This window comes from Narcine bancroftii, chromosome 9 (assembly GCF_036971445.1).
Source record: "Narcine bancroftii isolate sNarBan1 chromosome 9, sNarBan1.hap1, whole genome shotgun sequence".
In the NCBI taxonomy this organism is placed as follows: domain Eukaryota; kingdom Metazoa; phylum Chordata; class Chondrichthyes; order Torpediniformes; family Narcinidae; genus Narcine; species Narcine bancroftii.
The window spans coordinates 70,391,121-70,414,387 of NC_091477.1; the positions used below are offsets into that span (position 1 = coordinate 70,391,121).

A 23,267-nucleotide genomic window follows, 5' to 3' on the forward strand; every position below is an offset into this window, starting at 1 on the left:
CCTCACTGCATCTGCCTCACCCAGTTGCTCCAACCTGCACCTTACCTGTCAATCCTGTGGCCGAGAAGTTCCATGGATATCCTCTCAGTGGGAGACTTCAGCTCCTGGCTCTTTCTCACACCTTCCTGCTTCTCCATCTTCACTCCCCGCCTCTCTGGCTTTGTGGACCACCTCCTCATCCTTCAGCAGATCCACCAGCAAGGTGCTGCCATGCAATGCACAGGCAGTTGAGTGAGCGGACTTGGTGAGACGGCTTTGTGAGATACCCACTGGTCATGTTCCAAAGCAATATCTCAGTGGCACCTATTTTAAACCACAGGAAAAAATAGAAAGTTTACATTGGACACAATGTTCAACTTAGTGACTTGCAATTTGCCGCCTTCTGTATTAAAACCTTGAGGTGGTTTATACAAGTCCTTTGATGAGCATAATTTTGTTCAATGCCAGAAAATAATTAATGAAGACTATTTTAAAGTGGTTAATTACCACTGCCATCTTTGACATCTGAGCCTGTTGTTTATCAAGTTTAAAAGATTCTAAAAATAAAGATGATTGCACCTGGTAAATACCATCAGATTTTGGACTGCTGTAGGAGTGACACAGTCACTGCAGTACTGTTAACTTTCCTATATCAACTTACAGGGTGGTCATTATACTACCTGGTCAGAAGGAGGTGTGGTCATTATTAAACTTTCCTGAGTCTGCTCATACAGTGACTAAAACCAAGGAATTGATTCCACATTGTCCCTCAGTCTGCTCATACAGTGACTGGTACCAGGGTGATCAACTACACACTGTCCCTCAGTCTGCTCATACAGTGACTGGTACCAGGGTGATCAACTACACACTGTCCCTCAGTCTGCTCATACAGTGACTGGTACCAGGGTGATCAACTGCACACTGTCCCTCAGTCTGCTCATACATTGACTGCTACCAGGGTGATCAACTACACACTGTCCCTCAGTCTGTTCATACAGTGACTGGTACCAGGGTGATCAACTTCACACTGTCCCTCAGTCTCCTCAAATCAACTACACGTCGTTTTATCACTGGACAGCAATTTTCTTCAAAAGGTTTGCTTCCAGAAAAGAAGGATAGACAACCTCAAGCTGAACACAAAGGTAATTTCAGATTTGCTGTACCACATAGGAAGTTGAAGAAGCAGAAAATTAACTGTTATTGAATTTAGCATTAACTATACACCTGCCACAAATGTTGCGGCATTGACGAGACATTTCAGCTGCAATGAATCTTCCTGAAGACAATAAATGCTACTGTTAAGTACACTCACAAGGCTATTGCCTGAAAAACATGTACATCAATAAGCTTTCAATCTATGTCAATGTAATGCACAGCATCTGTATATGTGAGCTGCTTTTATAGCCTAACTACACCTGTCCTGATGAAGCACGCCCAGACCTAAGACAACATCTGCTTCGCACCTGCACTGAGTGCAGGCCCAGGCTTGCTTGGACTGACCAAAACAGCTGGCCTTGTGGACAATGTACGAGTAGACTTAAAATATGACAGGAAATCACAAAATAGGTGATATCTTAAAAAAAAGGAAAGTGATAGGAATATTTTAAGGTGATTTTTGTGATCAGCAGCCAAAAAATCCATAAAATACACCCAAAGTGTTCAGGAAGCAAAATTTCTTTTCTTCATTGTAATCTGCTCGTACAGTGACTGGTTCCAGGGTGATGGATTCCACTCTGTCTGATAGCTCGCAAGTACAGTGACTGGTACCAGGGTGATGGATTCCACTCTGTCTGACAGCTCGCAAATACAGTGACTGGTACCAGGGTGATGGATTCCACTCTGTCTGACAGCTCGCAAATACAGTGACTGGTACCAGGGTGATGGATTCCACTCTGTCTGACAGCTCGCAAATACAGTGACTGGTACCAGGGTGATGCCATCCTCCAGTCTCAGTATCATTGAACACAAGGACCAGGAGCCAGTTGTTATATCCTGTGCCATCCCACTGTGGGCACAGAGTATCAAGCAGTGACCAATGCTGATCATTGTTCTGTTTGCAAAATTGCTCGTAGATTGTAATATCCGAACTTTGTGACTGGAATACTTTTCAAGATCATATTCCGTGCTTCTGTCTTTGAGAGGCCGGGCTGCCTGATGATTTGGAATAGCAGACACACAGCTGAGAGAGTAATTTCGAAGTCTGGGTCGGATTTTTAATCAGCAAAGTGAAGATTGTTCAGAATGTTGCTCCAACTCACAGCTCAGCAGGATCAGGACGACAGAGTGCAACATTATTCAGACGACCAGCATCCATGTGATTGAATAGAAATTGTTTTCTGTTTATGAATTGTTACAAGATACTTGCAAGATCATTTGTAATAACATATGACCCCCTTACATCACTGGGATCAGTGTGGTTGTTAAGTAAATATAATTTCCATCATATGCAGTATTGTTGACAGTGTGATCATAAGTTTAAGGTAGAGTGTGAATACAGAAATTTCAGGAAATGTGTGAAATTTGTGAATCACAACAACCTTTACAAAATGAGGTGGTTAAAAGCTCAACTCAGTTCATGCTGCTGGAGAGAATTCGGTCTCCATGCGGACCTGATGGGTCTTGGTTTTGAATTAAAAACACACGGAAATGGTGGAGGAACTCAGCCAGTCTTTCAGGGTCATTAGGAGACAAAGATATTGTGCCAATATTCCGGGCCTGAGCTCTTCTCCAAGGAATAAGCAGAAGGAATTGAATTGTTTGTTGTCACGTATATGGAGATACAGTGAAACCCTTTGTGTTGCCCTGCTATCCAGGCAAGTCAACGGATACTTGACTACAATAATAAAACAAAAGTTCAGGAAGTCGGACTGCAGGGTATAGCGTTACAGAGACAATGAACAGGGTTTTGAGAAAAGTACAGTTGAAATGGTGCACAGACATGATCATTTACCAATGAGTGGTCATTTTCTTTCTTTGGCTTGGCTTCGCGGATGAAGATTTATGGAGGGGGTAAATGTCCACGTCAGCTGCAGGCTCGATTGTGGCTGACAAGTCCGATGTGGGACAGGCAGACACGGTTGCAGCGGTTGCAGGGGAAAATTGGTTGGTTGGGGTTGGGTGTTGGGTTTTTCCTCCTTTGTCTTTTGTCAGTGAGGTGAGCTCTGCGGTCTTCTTCAAAGGAGGTTGCTGCCTGCCGAACTGTGAGGCGCCAAGATGCACGGTTTGAGGCGATATCAGCCCACTGGCGGTGGTCAATGTGGCAGACACCAAGAGATTTCTTTAGGCAGTCCTTGTACCTCTTCTTTGGTGCACCTCTGTCATGGTGGCCAGTGGAGAGCTCGCCATATAACACGATCTTGGGAAGGCGATGGTCCTCCATTCTGGAGACGTGACCCACCCAGCGCAGCTGGATCTTCAGCAGCGTGGACTCGATGCTGTCGGCCTCTGCCATCTCGAGTACTTCGATGTTAGGGATGAAGTCGCTCCAATGAATGTTGAGGATGGAGCGGAGACAATGCTGGTGGAAGTGTTCTAGGAGCCGTAGGTGATGCCAGTAGAGGACCCATGATTCGGAGCCGAACAGGAGTGTGGGTATGACAACGGCTCTGTATACGCTTATCTTTGTGAGGTTTTTCAGTTGGTTGTTTTTCCAGACTCTTGTGTAGTCTTCCAAAGGCACTATTTGCCTTGGCGAGTCTGTTGTCTATCTCGTTGTCGATCCTTGCATCTGATGAAATGGTACAGCCGAGATAGGTAAACTGGTTGACCGTTTTGAGTTTTGTGTGCCCGATGGAGATGTGGGGGGGCTGGTAGTCATGGTGGGGAGCTGGCTGATGGAGGACCTCCGTTTTCTTCAGGCTGACTTCCAGGCCAAAAATTTTGGCAGTTTCCGCAAAACAGGACGTCAAGCGCTGAAGAGCTGGCTCTGAATGGACAACTAAAGCGGCATCGTCTGCAAAGAGTAGTTCACGGACAAGTTTCTCTTGTGTCTTGGTGTGAGCTTGCAGGCGCCTCAGATTGAAGAGACTGCCATCGTGCGGTACCGGATGTAAACTGTGCTAACAGCAGGAAAGAAACTAATATCTCGTAAGGCAGAAGTTTTCAAACTTTTTCTTTCCACTCACATACCACTTTAAGGAATCCCTCTGCCATCGGTGCTCTGTGATTAGTAAGGGATTCCTTAAGGTGGAATGTGAGTGGGAAGGGAATCGTTACTGAAATATTTTGCTTGAGAAAAATTGTCATTGGCCCATTTCCTTTGGAGTTATGAAACCATGCACATCATAAGTCAATTAGGTACAATTAAAAAAGTGGTTTTCAAATTTTTTACTCTCCACTCACATACCGCTTTAAGTAATCCCTTAGTAATCGCAGGTATAGGGATTATTTAAGGTAGTATGTGAGTGGAAAGAAAAAAGTTGAAAACCACTGGGTTAGTTATGTGTGAAAAATTGACGGCGCTTTGGATTTGAAATTTAAAAAACTTGGAGGAAATATTAAACAGGTCAGGCAGCATCTACAGGGTGAGAAACAGAATCACTCAGGCCTGTGTGTGTGTGTGTGTGTGTGTGTGTGTGTGTGTGTGTGTCTAGGCTGAGCAAGTGCTGAAGGTGAATCTACTGACACTTGCTGACTCTGGGAAACTCTCCTTTGCTTCTCTTTGTCTGACTGGCAACAGGCAAAAGCAATTTTATGTAATATGACACTGTTTTATTACAATGACAATAAATCGAATCTTGAATATTGATGAAGGTAGATTAAGGACACATTGATGGGGGTAGATTGGAGACATTAATGGGGTAGATTGGGGACACATGTTGATGGGATTGGATTGGGGACACATTGATGGCGGTAAATTGGGGACACACGTTGATGGGGTAGAAAGAGGACACATGTTGATGGGGTATATTGGAGACATTAATGGGGTAGATTGGAGACATTAATGGGGTAGATTGGGGACACATTGATGGCGGTAGATTAGGGACACACGTTGATGGGGTAGAAAGAGGACACATGTTGATGGGGTAGATTGGAGATACATTAATGGGTTACATTGGAGACATGTTAATGGGGTAGATTAGGGACACACGTTGATGGGATTGGATTGGGGACACATTGATGGTGGTAGATTAGGGACACACGTTGATGGGGTAGAAAGGGGATACACGTTGATGGGGTAGATTTGGGACACGTTGATGGTGGTAGATTAGGGACACATGTTGACGGGGGTAGATTGGGGACACACATTGATGGGGTAGATTGGGGATGCACAATGATGGGGTAGATTGGGGACACATTGATGGGGTAGATAGGGTACACAATTGATGGGGGTAGATTGGGGACGCACATTGATGGGGATAAATTGGGGACACATTGGTGGGGGTAGATTGGGGACACACATTGATGGGGATAAATTGGGGACACACATTGATGGGGGTAGATTGGGGACACATGTTGATGAGGGAAGATTGGAGACACCCTGACAGGGATAGACAAATTAGGGAAAACAACATCCAATAAGTGGGAGTTAAATAGGAAAGGCTGCAGATGCTGTGATTGTAATGCAATACACAAAAGTACGAGAGAAACTGAGCAAGTCAGGCAGCATCTATAGGAAGTAAAGGGTAACCAATGTTTTGTGGTTGAGCCCTGCAATCAGATGGCATTAACATCAACTTCTCCAGTTTTCATTAGGCCCTATCCCATCCACTCTCTCTTTCCCTATTCCTCTGTCTCCTTTCCTCCAGCTCCCAACTCTTCCTTCTCCACGGTGCCATCCCCTTCCCCTATCACTTCTCAACTTTATTCTCTTCTGCTCCCACCCATATCCACCTCTTTCCTATTGGACTGTGCTCCTTTCCTTGCCCCTTCCTCCCCCCACCTGTTTATTCAGATGCTTACCTGCTTTTTTCTTGTATCTTAATGAAGAGCCCAGGCCCAAAACATTTGGTTACCCTTTGCTTCCTACAGAGGCTACGTGACCTGCTGAGTTTCTCCAACACTTGTGTGTTACAGTCCAATAGGTGGGGCTATTTAAAGATGAGATCGTTCAAGTTCATAGACAACATGTGTGTGTTAGGGTAAGAGGTAAAGATGGTTAAGATGAGGGAAACTTGGTTATTTCAGGAAATTGAGGATTTGATGAGAAATAAGAAGGAAGTTTATGTCAGGGCCAAGCATCTGCTTTTGAACAAGTCCAGTGAGGTTGAAACGTGATATAAACGTGAAATGGCCTTGACAAGCAGGGTTAAAAAGGATCCCAAATATTGAATTGAATATAATGGTGCTAATACAGTGAAAATTCTTTGTTTTGTGACAGTCTAGCTCACACAGCAGGTACTGGAATGGAGATCAATAAATGTAAGGAGTAGTGACATTGAGTCATACAGTGCAGGGCATTGAGAAAGTACAAAACTTGGGACAGGGAAGAGAGAAAAATATAGGTGTAAAAACAGGGCAAGGGTAGTGTGAGAATCATCTAAGACTGGTGACATTAGGAAATAAACTGTCCTTGAATCTGGAGGGTCTGCAACCGGATGGCATTAATATCAACTTTCCCCATTTCCGTTAGATCCCACCAGCCCAACTCTCTGGCTCTCTCTATCCCTTTGTCTCCTTTCTTCTTGCCCCCACCCTTTGTCATCCTCTTTCCCTCTCCCTCTATGCACATGTATCTTTTGCCTGTGGTAAGAAGTGGGGGACGATGCAGGAAGAAGAGAGTGTGACTGAGCAGGATGATCCCTTCAATATATCAGCAAAACAGCAGGAAGAATAGACAGAACCGATGGTGGGAGGTTGATTTTCATGGCCCGAGCTGCATTTTCAACACTGCAGCTTTTTTCAGTCTTAGGCAGAGCAGTTCCCATCCTGATCTATCTAAACTGTAAACTTCCTCTGGTGTGTCAGAAAAAGTTGGACAGAGATATTGGAGACAACAAATTTCCTCAGGTTTCTGAGGGAGTAACCATTGACGTGTTTTTTTTGGCTGTGGAATCAGTGTACCATTTTGATGTGTTTGCCTAAGGACTGGCTCCACAGTCTTCTGTGCCTCGGTGATTCCAATCCTTGTGCTGGGCGGAGCTCTTTACCAGGGCCCCTCACAGCTCTGCTCTCAGTAATGCATCTCCATATGTGTCTTTTTTCTTTGGCTTGGCTTCGCGGACGAAGATTTATGGAGGGGGTAAAAAAGTCCACGTCAGCTGCAGGCTCGTTTGTGGCTGACCAGTCCGATGCGGGACAGGCAGACACGATTGCAGCGGTTGCAAGGGAAAATTGGTTGGTTGGGGTTGGGTGTTGGGTTTTTCCTCCTTTGCCTTTTGTCAGTGAGGTGGGCTCTGCGGTCTTCTTCAAAGGAGGCTGCTGCCCGCCAAACTGTGAGGCGCCAAGATGCACGGTTTGAGGCGTTATCAGCCCACTGGCGGTGGTCAATGTGGCAGGCACCAAGAGATTTCTTTAGGCAGTCCTTGTACCTTTTCTTTGGTGCACCTCTGTCACGGTGGCCAGTGGAGAGCTCGCCATATAATACGATCTTGGGAAGGCGATGGTCCTCCATTCTGGAGACGTGACCCATCCAGCGCAGCTGGATCTTCAGCAGCGTGGACTCGATGCTGTCGACCTCTGCCATCTCGAGTACCTCGACGTTAGGGGTGTGAGCGCTCCAATGGATGTTGAGGATGGAGCGGAGACAACGCTGGTGGAAGCGTTCTAGGAGCCGTAGGTGGTGCCGGTAGAGGACCCATGATTCGGAGCCGAACAGGAGTGTGGGTATGACAACGGCTCTGTATACGCTTATCTTTGTGAGGTTTTTCAGTTGGTTGTTTTTCCAGACTCTTTTGTGTAGTCTTCCAAAGGCGCTATTTGCCTTGGCGAGTCTGTTGTCTATCTCATTGTCGATCCTTGCATCTGATGAAATGGTGCAGCCGAGATAGGTAAACTGGTTGACCGTTTTGAGTTTTGTGTGCCCGATGGAGATGTGGGGGGGCTGGTAGTCATGGTGGGGAGCTGGCTGATGGAGGACCTCAGTTTTCTTCAGGCTGACTTCCAGGCCAAACATTTTGGCAGTTTCCGCAAAGCAGGACGTCAAGCGCTGAAGAGCTGGCTCTGAATGGGTGTAATGCACTGATATTCACAGTGTTCTTGATCCCAGGAACACACCATAAATGTTAAGCCAAAGCCTGTGTACAACACGTGGCCCATGTTTTATTTATACTGAGGTCATATGATCAACCAATGATGTCAGTCCGAAAGGCAAAATGAAACAATTTTATTGCCATTTCAATTCCGCCCCCCCCCTCCCCCATTCCCTTGCCGACCTGTCTATCCATGATCTCCTACACTGCCAAACTGAGACCACCTGCAAATTGGAGGAACAACCCCTCATCTTCCATCTGGGCCCCCTCCAATATTAACCAACTTTCCCCATTTCTGTAAGGTCCCACCACCCCACCTCTCTCGCTCTCTCTATCCCCTTGTCTCCTTTCTTCTTCCCCCACCCTCTTCCCCTCTCCCTTTGTCTCCTTTGTTCTTGCCCCAACCTCTTCCCCCTCCCTCCGTCTCTTTTCTTCTTGCCCCCACCCTCTTCCCCTCTCTCTCTGTCTCCTTTCTTCTTGCCCCCACCCTCTTCCCCTCTCCTTCTGTCTCCTTTCGTCCAGCTCTGCATTCTTGTTGTAGGATATAGCTTAATTAAACAGTGAGCAATTTCTTTTCCATTCTTCATGCTGATACCTATTTTGATGTTATGCAGTTGCTGCCCCTGGTTTTAGTTTCAATCTGCTGCCTGGTCCCAGTTGCATAGAGGAAGCTGAGAGCTTCACCAATGTTATGACCAATGCACCCTCTCAGCAGGGAGTTCCACTGCTTCTTTTCAATTACAAGGACAATTTACTTCTGTGGCTTAGTCGGTGCAAATGAGCAGTGAATGGAGTTAAACATACAAGACTGTATTTGAGGTCAGTATCTGACACCTGACTCACTCAGTACAGAACCAGTTCCCTCATACTCATCAGTTCTTGCTCTCCCTCTAACACATCGGGACCTCAGTTCCCACACTGAATGATTATTTCTTTTAAGTTTTTATCCCTTTCCCCTTTAAAATCCACAGTTGATCTGCAAAGTGTCCAGGCAATGTACTTCGAATCCTTCGACGGGGTACTGAACTTTAAGATCAGCCATGATCTCATTGAATGGCGGAGCAGGCTCGAAGGGCTGAATGACCTACTCCTGCTCCTATCTTCTATGTTTCACGGGCCTTCTTCTGGGGGTCTCTTTTCTTTGCCTGTTGGCCATTAGCTGCCTTGTTCTCTCCTGGACCAAATGCTGATTTTCCTTTTGGAACTTTGTACTTAGACTGCCGGGAATAGATGAGATTCTTGGAGAATAACAGAGGAATGTTTCCATTGAAGAGTAAGACGGCCACAGTTGTTGCTGCAACAAATAAGTCTAATGTTAGTCAGAGATCTTGGGAGTAAGTTGGAGAACAGGTAACGACAGTATGAAGAGCTAGAAAGGAGGTGGATTATGTGGATATTCAAGGGATGCATTAAGGGCGACATTGCGGTGAGCACAAAGCTATTACAGTGCCAGCAACCCAGGTTCCCAGGTTCAAATCCAGCACTGGAAGGAGTTTGGATGTTCTCCCTGTGTCTGCATGGGTTTCCTCCGGGTGCTTCAGTTTCCTTCCACCCTCTTAAAAAAAACACATGGGGTTAGTAGGTTAATTGGTGTATTTGGGCAGCACAGACTCACGGTCCGGAAGGGCCTGTTACCAGGTTGTATGTCTAAAAAATATATATACCATATTCAAGGACTGGCTCTTCCCAACTGTTGACAGTTTCTTGAATTATACTGCTCTTTCATTCTTTTTCTTTGTAACACTGTGCTCAATTCTTCTGGTTTACTTCGCACTGCCTATTGTATTTAAGTATCATTTGACTTGCCCAGGGAGCAGGCAAAATAAGATTTTTCACTCTGTCTCAGGTAAACTATTCAATTTGATTTGATTCAGTTTAATTTAGTGAAGCAGGTGGCGCAACGTGCCAGACCCAGCTTCGCCCTTCACCTCCAGTGTGATGGGGACATGTTATCTTCTCCCCCGTGATCCATATTGGTTCCCCTGGGTGCTTAAAATTCTTCCAATATTCCAAAAGTGCGCGAGTTGGTAGGTTAATCGGCCATGGCCAATTGTCCCTGGTGTGTGGGTGAGGGGTAGAATCCGGGGGGAGTTGCTGAGAAAGGGGGGGGCTAAGAATAACCTTCAAGTACTGAAAAGCCCAGATAGAGTGGCCTGCAGTCTGGGACCAGAGGGCACAGCCTCGGAATACAAAATTATCCCTTTAGAACAGAGATGAGGAGGAATTTCCTTACTCAGAGGATGGTGAATCTGTGGGATGCTGTGGAGGACAAGTCATTGGGCATATTCAAGACTGAGATCTTAATTGGGAAGAAAATCAAGAGTTACGGGGAGAAGGAACTGAAAATGAAAGTAAATTGCCACGTTGGAATGGCCAAATTTCACACCAAGTCTGTGGTCTAATAAACAAGGTAATGTGTAGGGTCGGTGTAAACAGTCAGCAAGGACTGAGTTTCCGAGCTCTATGACACAGAGCTGCATTCCCTTTGGATTGGAATTTCTTACAGATTACTTTATATTCTTGATGGATCCTGCAAAATTTTTTTCCTCCTAATTTTAATCGTCATTTGCCCATCACCACTCTGTTTACCGAGCACCTGTCATTGAAAACCCAGCAGTCCACATACCTGACTGAGGCGACTATGTCAATCCAAACATCAATAAGCACTGGAATATCTGGTGTTTCATTTACTTACACAAGCTCATTTTTCCATAAAGACACACTTACACGGCATAAGATGCTGTTCAGCTGATGACCCAGACTCCCCCACAGCTACTGGCAGGGCGACATGAATGAGGGAACAGGGCAACGGGGTCCAGTCAGAGGCAACGTTCTCTGGGGTACTCAGAATCGACCTCATCTACTGTGAAGTCACCCAACATCAGATCAAATGCTGGAAAAAGAACCTTCCCCTAAATCCAGGCAGGGTTGGCCAGTCAACATATCGGGCTGGAACACTGCCTCAGGTCTGACAATAGGAGAGGGGAAACAGGCAGTGTTAAAGGGGTCAGTAGGTGATAGGTGGATCCGGAAGGGGTGGAGGATGACAGACAGATGGAGCCAGGTGGGGGGAGAGGGAAGGATGGAGTTGGGAGAATGATGGGTGGAAGTCGATGGGGATGGGATGGGGGGTTGGTTGAGGGGGAGTGGTAAAGGCAGATGGAGTCAGGAGTGAGGGGAGGGTGATGGTGTAGACGTGTCTGAAGGACATTGATGACACCATATGAGGGTGATGGTAACTAGATGGGACAGTGGGGTGGGGGATGAGAGAATGGTCTTCATAACCTCTCAGACCTGAAGAAGAGTTTCTCCCCAAAATGTTGACTGTAGTGGTGTTAGCATATATGATGGTGGCATTTTAGAGGCTTCCAGACAAACAAGGGGATGGAGGAGTAAGCATAATGTACAGGCAGGAGGGATCTAGTTTAATTTGGCATCATGTTCAGCACAGACATTGTGGGCTGAAGAGCCTGTTTCTGTACTGTACCATTCTGTGTTCCTATGATGTACTGTTCTGTGTTCCTGTGATGTGTTGTTGTGTTCCTGTGCTGAACTGTTCTGTGTTCCTGTGATGTGACAGTATACACCCAAGACTGTGTGGCCAGACACAATTCCAATTTATCTACGTTTATCGATGACATCATGGTTGTCCGCAGAATCACAAATAGCAATGAGGAAGCATACAGGAGGGAGATAGATCAGCTTATTGAATGGTGTAACGACAACAACTTTGTGCTTAACATCAGCAAAACCAAGGAGATGATTATGGACTTCAGGAGAAAGTCAGGGGAACACGACCCAGTCCTCATTGAGGGCTCAGTAGTGGAGAAGGTCAAGAATTTCAAATTCCTGGGTCTCAACATCTCCGAGGATCTATTCTAGAGCCTCCTCGTTGATGCAATCATAAAGAAGGCTCGCCAGTGGCTATACTTTGTGAGGTGTCTGAGGCAGTTTGGTATGTCATCGAAGGCTCTTGTAAACTTCAACAGGTGGATCGTGGAGAGCATTCTGACTGATTGCATCACTGCCTGGTATGGAGGCACCAACTCTCAGGACAAGAATAAACTCCAGAGGGTTGTTAACTCAGCCTATGACATCACAGACACCAGATTTCATTCCATTGAGGACATCTACATGAGGGGGGGGGTCTTAACAAAAGCAGCCTCTATCCTCAAAGACCCCCACCATCCAGGCCATGCCCTCTTCATTCTGTTACCATTGGAAAAAAGGTACAGAAGCCTAAAGACGAGCACTCAGTGGCACAAGGACAGGTTCTTACCTGCTGCCATCAGATTCCTGAATAATCAATGAACCAAAGACACTGCCTTACTTTTCAACCACAATTATTTTTTTAATGCTGTAAGATGGTTATAATGTGTATGTTTGCACAACGATGCTCCCACAAAACACCAAATTTCATGACTCGTTCATGACAATAAATTCTGATTCTGATGTTCTGTGTTCCATGTGTTTTCCTGCTATTGACATTAATGTTAACAACAGAAAAAGACATTTGAACAGGATCATACAGTCATTGCCGTCCCATCCATGGTGCAATGTTTTTTGTTTTTTTTTTAAATTTTTTTATTTTCATGGTGCAATGTTAATGTCACGGTCAGACAGACCAGCAGAGGGCACCAACCTCTGTGAATGCAGGGCAGAGTCAGGCTGAAGCCTGAATCCACCAGGCCTCATGCAAGAGAGAGGGATATTGGTACTTACCAATGAAGGGGCCAAGCCAATAGACGATCATGTATTCTGATAATGTGTTCCCAGAACAATGGAATGTGACGGAGAATGAGAGTGCTGGGTTAAATAGAGCTGTGGTGTATGGGCCAGCTATAGAGGGGGTTGAAACCATAGATTAGACATTAGGCATAGTAATACCTTAAAACCTCTATCACACAGCATGGCCAACACTTAAAAGCCAAATAACAAGCTCCAGGCCACATCCCCCACAAGAGAGTCACTCCTACCTTTCCCACCATTCAACATGATTACAGCCAATCTTTTACCTCAGTGCCAAATTCCAGGGATGGTTCCACACATCATTCCCATAATATCCAAAATTCCACTGATCTCAGTCCTGAATATATTCAACCAATTCTCTAAACCCACTCAGATGGAGATCTCCAGGGATTCTCCAACCCCAGCCAAGGTAATTCTTCTTGTCTCTGTCCTGATTGGGTGATGCCTTATTTGTGACCACTGGTTTTAAACACCCCCAACGTGGGGAATCATTTAACCTGTTGAATGCCGTCAGATTTGAATCATGGTCTGCATGGAAACAGGCCCTTTGGCCCAACTTGTCCATGTTGTCCAACTTGTCTGTGTTGACAATGTGGTTTACATAACATTGTGGTTAGTGGCACGGTTGGTGTAGTGGTGAGCACAATGCCATTACAGCGCCAGCTATAAGAATTGGAGTTCAAATCCCACGCTGTCTAAAAGGAGTTTGTTTGTTCTCCTGTGACTGTGGATTTTCCCAGGGGTCTCCAATTGTTTCCCACTGTTCAAAATGCACTGTGGAATGTAGGTTAATTGGGTGAAAATTGAGTGGCATGGACTTGTCTAAATTTTTTAAAATAAAAATTAAATTTTTGAATCCAGCGCTATCTGTAAGGAGTTTGCATGTCGTCCCACATCTGCGTGGGGTTATTCCAGGTGCTCCCGTTTCCTTCCACATTACAAAGATTTTTGGAGTCAGTAGTTTAATTGGTCACACGTGTGTATTTGGGCGTGGAAGAGTTATCTAAATCTCTAAATTTAAAAAAAATTAAGATCAAGCTAATCTCATTTCTCTGTATTTGGGCCATACCCCTCGAACTTTTCCAACCCATGTACCCGTCTAAACATGTTTAGAACTAGTTGTCCCCGCTTCTACCACTTTCTCTGACAGTTCATCCTCTATGTGAAAAAGGTGCCCTTCAGGTCCCTTTTAAATCTTTCCCCCTGACCTTAAATCTACATCCTCTAGTTTTAGACTCCCCTTCCCTGAGGAAAAGACTGGGACTAGTTAACAATGCACAGAATGCTGGAGGAACCAGGTCAAGCTGCATGGAAAAAGACAAAGAGCTAGTTTCATGTTTCGGGACAGAAACCCTTCATCAGGAATAGCAAGAATCCTCCGAAACATCGACTGTCTATTTGTCTTCCACAGATATTCTGACCCGCTGAGTTACTCTCACACTTCCTTTGTGTTTTGCTCCAGTTTTTTCCCCGCACCTGCAGTCTTCTTGTTTACTTGTGACTATTTCTCATGCGAATCTACCTCATGATTCTATGAATCTCTATCAGGTTATCTCTTGGCACTTCACCACAGCATCTGCAGACTTCCCTGTTTATTCAGTGGCAAAGTCTCTTTCAGGGATGCCTACCCTCCTCCTTTCTTCTGAGTTCTGTGAGAGTCTCTCACTGCTGGACGGGCTCAGGTCCGAAACGTTGCTCATCTTTTTACTTCCTATGCTCAATCTGCTGAGTTTCCTAGCGCCTCTGTGTATTGCACTTGGCCCAGCACCTTGTTTAACAATGTCTTGAACAGTTTTTAAGATGGTGCTCCTACTCTTAAACTCAGTGTCCAAGCTCCTCCAGCAGATAATTTTTATTTTTCACTTTAATTCCCTTCCTACTCCGTGTCTGTGGCCTCCTGCACTGCCACAACACACACTCAAGGAACAACACCCCATCTTCCAGCCGAGCACAAAGCAGACCCCAGCTCTCAATGTTCTCCAGCTGTAGTTGAGTTTCTTTCTTTCTAAAGAAGTTTGTAATGAGGGCTCTTCAGTCTGAAATGTTAACTCCATCTTTTCCTGCAGACGCATCCTGACCTGCTGAGTACCTACACTGAGTTCTGTTTTTTTTAATTATATCTCCAGCACCTGTAGATTTTAAATATGTTCTCTCTTTGTTTTAGTTTGTATCAGGACAGAACCTGCGTAACTCAACTGATCAGGTTTCACACTGGAGAAATACCAAAACTGCAATGCTAAAATCTTTTGCAAACTTGTCTGAGGTGATTGTAGACGTTCACCCAGGATTATACATTACCTAGATTTTACAACATTAGCAACATATTACAGATAAGAGAGTTTAACTCCCTTTCAAAGGCCACATTATGTTGCCCTATCAGGAAATTTTTTTGTTCCATTCAATGTCCTTCCACCCCTCACCCTCTCTGCTACCAAGACTAACACCTTTCACAGAATTGTACAGTTCAGAAACAGACTCTTCAACCCAATAGTCCTATCTCAGTTTAGTCCTGTTTGCCTGTGCTTGGCCCAAATCCCTTTCACATTCTCTGAAACTGAAGGCCTTTCAGATGAAGGTCTTCAACCTGATGCACTAAATCGGTTTCTCTTTCCACAGATGCTGTCGGACCTGCTGAATGACTCCAACATTTTCTGTTGGTATTTCAAGTTTCTCATATGGGTTTCCAATCCCTCCCCTCTTCAGATTCATCTGTCCTTACCCAACAGCTTTCATTACCCCACTGCTGTCTCATTCTCTTCTGATCCAGTTTCAGCGCCAGCAGCTGTCTCCAGTCTCATCGCCTCCCTCCATCCTGTATGACTCATATTCCAGCTGACCTCTTTTCCCTCTCTCTCCTGCAGCAGATTGCTTGTTGCTTCAGGCTCCAGCATCTGCAGTTTCCGGTATGATTCCTGCAGTTTTGTTTGATTTGTGAGTCTAACCCCTCCCTCGGCCCTTCAAATGGACAACGAGCAACTTAACAGTCAAACATGCTATCAACAGATATTCTTTCTTTGAATGGAGGCTCACCTGCATACACCAGGGCAGTGACTGTGAGAGCTTTGGACAGAATCCTGTATCGAAAATCTCCCTCAAACTTCATCACAACCAAATGGAAAAGGAAGGCACAAGTGGCTTCAATGAAGGCAGCATGACAGATGGACGTCTGAATGGCAGAACTGCAGTTCACAGCCATCATGTTCTGGATGAGATGGAACTCTGTCAGCTCCCAGGACCAGAACGCTCGGGTGGCTAAGCTAGCCAACTGTGTGCCCCCGAACTGGGACAAGACCCTCAGGCCGACGGCTAGCAGTGGAGCGTTGGAGCGCAGCAGCTCCTGCAGAGTGATCAGAGGGTTGGCCTGCGCACCATCCCGAGTGGCTTCAAGGATCAAAGAGAGAACGAAGAGTAGAGTCAAGACCACGTCCATCCCGAACCCACCCACCCACAGGCCAATAACCACCAACATCCTGAGCTCAAGCCAGCAAGCCCCCAGTTGGAAACAGGCAGCCAACTCTACCAGTACAGTGGAGTAGATCCAAGGCGGCAAGAGCCTTCTGGATACCGCCCTGACTATCTCACAGAGAGTCAGTACAGCAAAGAAGTACCCGCAGGAGATGTTAAGCCCAGTCATGGCTTGCTCTCTACTCTCTCTGTGAGACTCTCAACACTTGACACTGTTTTAAAGCAAATTAAGTGGAAAAGTGTGCATTTTCCTTAAGGTGAAGGACACCGAGAATAAATACACGTGTACCAGGCAACAGTTGATCAATCATCAACAGATCATTTACACCTGGCACTCACTGATTCATCTGAATTCCTGCGTCTAATTGCTGCTGCCAGAGGATATATTTTCTCCAAGTTTTCCAGCAACAAGTGTTTGTCTTTCAGGGACTGCAGGACGTCCAGTACTGACATTGTGGTCAAAGGTGTTGGTCTGGTTTGGAAGAACCTTTCCACAAAGGATTGGTGGTGCTCCAAAATCTGGTTGACTGGGACATTGTGCGTAACAGGCCCCGGCCCATCCTTCACAACAACTGGGACAGGTATAACTTCTGCAATGGCGGCACTTGGTGCCCTAGTACTTTGGTTCCACGCACAACCTGAACAGCCACACACGAAGGTGGTCCTCAGGATGAGGGCCATGTTGCCCCCTTCCTTGTCTGTCAACTTCTACATTGTGACCCTTTTGCATCCTTTCCATCTTGGATCCTCACATGAAAGGAAGACTGCTGGGGTGGGGAATGGACCATTCAGCAGTATTGACAACACCTCACACCTGATGAGCAGGTTCTTCCCCAAGAGTGAGAGCCACATCCACAGACCCAATTTCTAGTAGAACTTTGCCATCCCTCTGACCAATTGGTTGACCCCTTATCTATGTTAAATGGTGCCCTAAGGCTTCCTCTGACATCGGCGTACACCCACCCCTGTTAAAAAATGCACAGAAACACCCTCTGAATTAAACGCTTCGCCGTTTTCTTCATAAAACACCAGTGTTCGCGCTAAAGTTCTGCCAGTCTGATTGAGCAATGCTGAACATTGTTATGGAATTTGACAGAGCGAGGTTTAATGAATATTCCCCCAGACCCACAACTTTCACACTTCTCGTTTTATTTTGATTTAACAGCTCCAAGGGTTTCTATCCGGGCCATTTTTGCAATGGTTCTTTTCAGAAATCGATCGAGCATAGATCAAATTAATGAAGGTCCAACTTTCTTTGGAAAAGAAAGTTGTACTCTTTTGAGAAGTTAAAGGTGGCAACAGGATTGGCACCAAGTTGGGGGGAGGGGGCATTATGACTGTTACCTTTTTTATTCTGGGGACAGAGTCGATCTCCCTGTTTATCCCTGGATGGCAATGTGTTTGACGGTGCTTATAAGGTACCTCCCTCAGCGCATGTCTGCCGCCAACGCCGTCACACTTTTCCAGGGTTGGAGCCAGTGTTGTGCTTGATCCAAATTACCGATCCCTTGGAATTGACCTGCGCTCTCCCCGCCCTCTCCTCCGGCTTGCCACCCTCTCTTCTGGCTCTGAGATCCCGCGACGCCCTCTCCTCCGGCTCTGAGACCCCGTGCCACTCTCTCCCCGGACTCTGAGATCCCGCGCCGCCCTCGTGTGCAGGTGGCCTTTCTTGGGGTTACTCCCTGACAGCATCTGTGGATGCTTCCCTTTCTCCCCCTGGAGATGCCTCCCTCCTCCACCTCCAGGAGCTCGCTGATGCTCCCTAATAATGTCCTGATCTGGTTATCTTGGAAAAAACCGCTGATCTTGGTCGCAGCCCAGGCCTTGGTGACATCTTCCAGCCGCTTGGATGATGCTGGCGGCTCTGGTTCTCTCCTGAAGTAGACAGGCGACTGCCAGAAAAGTGTGGGGAGCTCCAATAAAAGGAGTTCCAGTGAAGGTTGGCAAGGTAAGACTGCACACATCTGCACAGCGAGGGAGCACAATGTGAAGGGCGATGCTGTTGAGGGAGATGTAATGGAGACTAATGTTGGTTTGGGCTCAGAGGTGTTAGTTGCCATTGCATTGGCCATTTTACATCCAGATCATAGTAACAAATTGGACCCTCAAGATTGGGACCAGAATTTCCTCAATGCACTGCAAATCTGGGCCATATACCCAGCAGGATGGCACAATTTAAACATGTTTATTTATCGTACCACCCCGAAGTTCTGGGTGATCTAATCTCTCAAGTGTCCTGAACCAACATGTTTCAGTGCATTTCTCTAACTTCCTGGGTTACTCCAGCTTCTCATTGTTCACTCAAAATTCCAGCGGCTGCAGTTCTTCTATTTCTCTACTAATATATAAACCGCCTTGCTGCACACTTCATGTTGCCTTATTCAAACAGTGTGAAGCTATGGTTTATTGTCCACTCATTTAATTGGACAAATTAGCACCAGAATTTCCTCATGCCAGCTATTCTGGGTCAAATACACGGCTGGACAGCACGATTTACAATTTAAATATGTTTCTTCACAGTCACGTTTCAATGCACTCACCGATGAGTATTGTTTGAACTCTACCTGGGAAATGTATTAATTCTCCTGTTTTCTTTTATCAAGATTTGAGTCAAGAAATTATGTTTCAACGACGCGAATTTAATTCTGTGAAAGAACGGTTGTGGAAAAAAAGACATAAGGAAACATTTAGGTATCCTGCGGTACTGAAGATTTTTCAGGATGGAAATCAGCCAAAGTTCTTTGACAATCCTAAAGAGGCTATGGACTTTGCTCAATCTCTACCAATCATGCAGTTTCAGGAACAATGTAGTCCTTCAAGGTCTTCAAAGAGAGTAGAGATGTAAGGTGGGATCCAGATTTTTAAAAGAAATGGAAGCAATGGTGACCTAAGTGGTAACGTTGATTTAAAAAAATAAATCTTTTATCTTTTTTTTTGAGAAGAGTTTAAATAGTTTAAATAATGATGATAGTTTAATGAAATGAGAGTTGGGAGAGGGAACTGGGTGGGCACTAGTTTCCAGAAGTCATCAGCTACCTGTGAGTTATCTCACACCCAATATTTTGGGGGAGTTACCGCTTTGGGCGGTTTAAACAGGAGGAGGTAGTCGTGACCTCCGACCTGTTTTTTTTTCTTTTTAATTTTCGGGTTAAGAAGTGAAGGTTTTTTTTTAAATTTTTTTTTAATAAATAATTTTTTTTTAACTCTTTTTGTTTTCTGATTGTAATTGAGAGGGAATTAGGAGGATTTTTTTTCTCTTCTTTTTTTTCTCTCTTTTTTTGGGTTTATTTTCTCTTTTTTTCTCTCTTTTTTAAGAGGATGATGTCACAGAAGATAATAAGTCAAAAACTGAGGATGTTGAATTAGATGAAGAGGAAGATGAGGGGAAAGGTGATAAGAAGAAAAAGAAGAAAACCAAGTACAAATACATTGAGGGAGAAGAGTTTAATAAAATTAAGTTAATTTCGATAGAGAATTTTGAAGATGTTATAAATGAAGAATATGGAGAATTTTATAAGAGTTTGAACTTTTTTTTCTTTTTTTCTTTTTTATATAAGGGGAGGGGAAGGGAATAAAAAGTTTATCTGATTGTTTTTCTAAGGGATGTTTTTGCTCTCTCGATGAATTATAAAGGAAACTTGGTATTAATGGAAATTCTGTATTTATGTATTATTAATTATGATTTTTTGTATAACAGATATGTGGTTGATATATGATTTTAATATTTGAACTTAGTTTTAAAGTGGATTTCATTTGTTAAATACATGTATTATGTTTGTTTTAAATATATGTTTAAGGGTATTATTTTAGTATTGAATTTTTTTGTTGTTAGTAATTTTTTTTGTTGTTAAGTTTTATCCTTTTTTTGTAAGTGGGGTTTTTTCTATTTTATTTACAACATTGTTAATTAATTCTTCACTTTTTATTTTGGGGGGAGGGTTGGACTAATTTTAAATTAGACGATTAATGTTGTGTTATAATTATTGGGGGGGGGGGTTAATTTGTGTAATTTAATGATGTAGTATTCTAATTTTTATTATCTTATTTTTTATTATTTCTTTAAATGTAATTTTTATTTTATTCATGTTATATAATTTTAAATAAAGTTAAAAAAAAAAGGAAATGTATTAATTCATTTTCTTGGTGCTGAGAATGCAGCCCATTTACAAACAAGTGAACTATGTCCAAATCAGACTCGGGAGAGACTTGATAAGCGTATACAGAGCCGTTGTCATACCCACACTCCTGTTCGGCTCCGAATCATGGGTCCTCTACCGGCACCACCTACGGCTCCTAGAACGCTTCCACCAGCGTTGTCTCCGCTCCATCCTTAACATCCATTGGAGCGCTTACACCCCTAACGTCGAAGTACTCGAGATGGCAGAGGTCGACAGCATCGAGTCCACGCTGCTGAAGATCCAGCTGCGCTGGATGGGTCACGTCTCCAGAATGGAGGACCATCGCCTTCCCAAGATCGTGTTATATGGCGAGCTCTCCACTGGCCACCGTGACAGAGGTGCACCAAAGAAAAGGTACAAGGACTGCCTAAAGAAATCTCTTGGTGCCTGCCACATTGACCACCGCCAGTGGGCTGATAACGCCTCAAACCGTGCATCTTGGCGCCTCACAGTTTGGCGGGCAGCAACCTCCTTTGAAGAAGACCGCAGAGCCCACCTCACTGACAAAAGACAAAGGAGGAAAAACCCAACACCCAACCCCAACCAGCCAATTTTCCCTTGCAACCGCTGCAATCGTGTCTGCCTGTCCCGCATCGGACTTGTCAGCCACAAACGAGCCTGCAGCTGACGTGGACTTTTTACCCCCTCCATAAATCTTCGTCCGCGAAGCCAAGCCAAAGAAGAAGAAGATTCTAATTTTTATTATCTTATTTTTTATTATTTCTTTAAATGTAATTTTTATTTTATTCATGTTATATAATTTTAAATAAAGTTAAAAAAAAAAAGGAAATGTATTAATTCATTTTCTTGGTGCTGAGAATGCAGCCCATTTACAAACAAGTGAACTATGTCCAAATCAGACTCGGGAGAGACTTGATCCTTCACTTTCCTGGGGGTCTATACCTTCAAAGGTAGAGCTGGCATATTGGGGCAACTGTGAAGAAGGTACTCCAACACTTGCACTTTCTGAGAAGTTTGTGGAGATTTGGCATATGGTCAAATATATCACAGCCTGCTTTGGTAATTGGAGGTTGCAGAAAGCAGCAAACAAAAACCAGGCCGATTGCGGGCTCTGATCTGCCATCTACGTGAGGTGCCACCTCGAGAGGGCAGCCCACATCACAAAGGACCCCGGTCTCGTTGGTCACAATATCTTCTCACTGCTTCCTTCAGTTTTTCTTTCCAATGGCTCCTCAGGGCCTTCAAACAACCCTAACCCTAAACTCACAAAAAGTCCTGTCTGCGCTATGAAACACCACTTTTATCCTGCACTAACTGTAACTGAATATTTATTACCGATCTGCCCTTCATATTTATTATCTTTCAATACTGGGGTAATCTAATGTCTTGTATTGGAGTCAATTTTTAAAAAAAAGATGTTTGGCTGCATTAAGATTTTCAGTTGTATAACAATAAACTCGTTATCATTATCCATCTCCAAAGCCCGTAAAGACTTACCTAGAGTGAGTGACATGAAGTTTGCTGAAGGACTTTTTGATTTTGGTCCCATTTTATAATAATGCAGTATGTGGCTTCCACACTTCCCATTAAAAGATGGCATACCAGGCCAATCTACATCGGCATTAACTTCATCACTGGTGAATCGCACACGGCAGACTCAAGAGGTAATTAAGTTTTTCCACGATGCTGGACTGGTGTTGCAGCTCCTTCTCATGGTGGAAGTGTGCAGCTGCAGGAAGGCGCATTCGGGCTGGTACCGAGAACATGAAAAAAACACTTATTGGATCCACCAGCTCTGTGTATGCCAGGGACAGAGTGCATCGTCTCCCAACTTGCCCAACCACCATCGCATTGGGCATCTCCTGCTCTCATCCGCAGTCACCGATTCATCCTCATCTCAGCACCTGCCAACCAGACTTTCTTCAGCGGACTGTGTTCAGCTTCAGATTCCAGCATCTGCCGTCTCCTGTTAAAATGAAATCGAGGTGAGGGGCCCCATCAAATAAAGAGATGCAAGATTGCCGCACAGATAAGGGCCGCTCTGTCGCTCTCATGGGTTCGGACATGTTTCTGCTTCTCACACAGGCTGTTGACACTTGGTGGGAGGAATCATCTCAGGCCGGATGAGAGAAGTGCAGGTTCTCGCTGTCTTGGCCACATTCGTACAAGGATTGCTGGATAGATCTGAAAGTGACTTGCTCACAAACTGTGGTCATTGTTTTCCATCAAACTGGATTTCCTCACTGAACAGTGGGCTCGAATGTACTGGTGGCAGTTCCAGTTCTGGTGGCCACAGCACTTGAAGGTGAATGTCCACGACCTTCCAGTCCCCAGGGTCATGGTTCGAAGCTAAAAAAACACAAAGCTTTGCGCCTGGATCCAGGGTCCACGTATTCATTAATATTTCATGAAGCATAGTTCTGCTGACAACTTGACTCTCAGAATGGCCTGATTTTCAATGCTGAACAGGATCCAGCATGTTGTTGTGGTTGGGAGAGGAAAGGTACCGCCAGAGCAAGCTCCACCCTCGAAAGTCAACGTTACCGCAGCTTTTCTTTAAAAATCGAATCACAGACATTGCAAAATTAATGTCCTCCCCCAGAGACTTTCCTGCTTGTAGCACACTCAATGCTTTACCCAGCTCTTCCTCTGTAAAAGGAAGATCTAATCCTGCCTGTTCCTCTGGATTCAGGTGTGGGAGATCTAATCTGGCCAGGAACTCGTCCATTTGATTGGGATCCCCAGTTAATTCAAATTTATACAATCCTTCATAGAATTCCCTGAAGGTCTCATTCATTTCCTTTGG

The 23,267-nt window shown here is 44.8% G+C and overlaps 2 protein-coding genes across 3 annotated transcripts in view; both read right to left on the bottom strand.

Moving 5' to 3' along the window:
• Positions 1 to 172, bottom strand: part of LOC138742252 (single-pass membrane and coiled-coil domain-containing protein 1-like) — a 26,456-nt gene extending 26,284 nt beyond the window's left edge. The window contains exon 1 of the mRNA XM_069896375.1: positions 46 to 172. Within this exon, the coding sequence (XP_069752476.1) occupies positions 46 to 137 (92 nt within the window). The 5' untranslated portion in view covers positions 138 to 172. The remainder of the gene's footprint in view (positions 1 to 45) is intronic.
• On the bottom strand, positions 172 to 16,640 carry LOC138742251 (aquaporin-12-like). Of its 2 annotated transcripts, none has more exons than XM_069896374.1 (3): positions 15,888 to 16,640; positions 12,831 to 12,947; positions 172 to 303 (listed from the first exon to the last, which is right to left on the bottom strand). In XM_069896374.1, the coding sequence occupies exons 1-3, from the start codon at positions 16,489 to 16,491 to the stop codon at positions 176 to 178; spliced, it is 849 nt and encodes a 282-aa protein (XP_069752475.1). In that variant the 5' UTR covers positions 16,492 to 16,640; the 3' UTR covers positions 172 to 175. The 2 variants fall into 2 exon arrangements, with proteins under 2 accessions (XP_069752475.1, XP_069752474.1); XM_069896373.1 differs by lacking the exon at positions 172 to 303 and adding an exon at positions 8,620 to 9,402.
• Between the last annotated feature and the right edge of the window lie 6,627 nt (positions 16,641 to 23,267).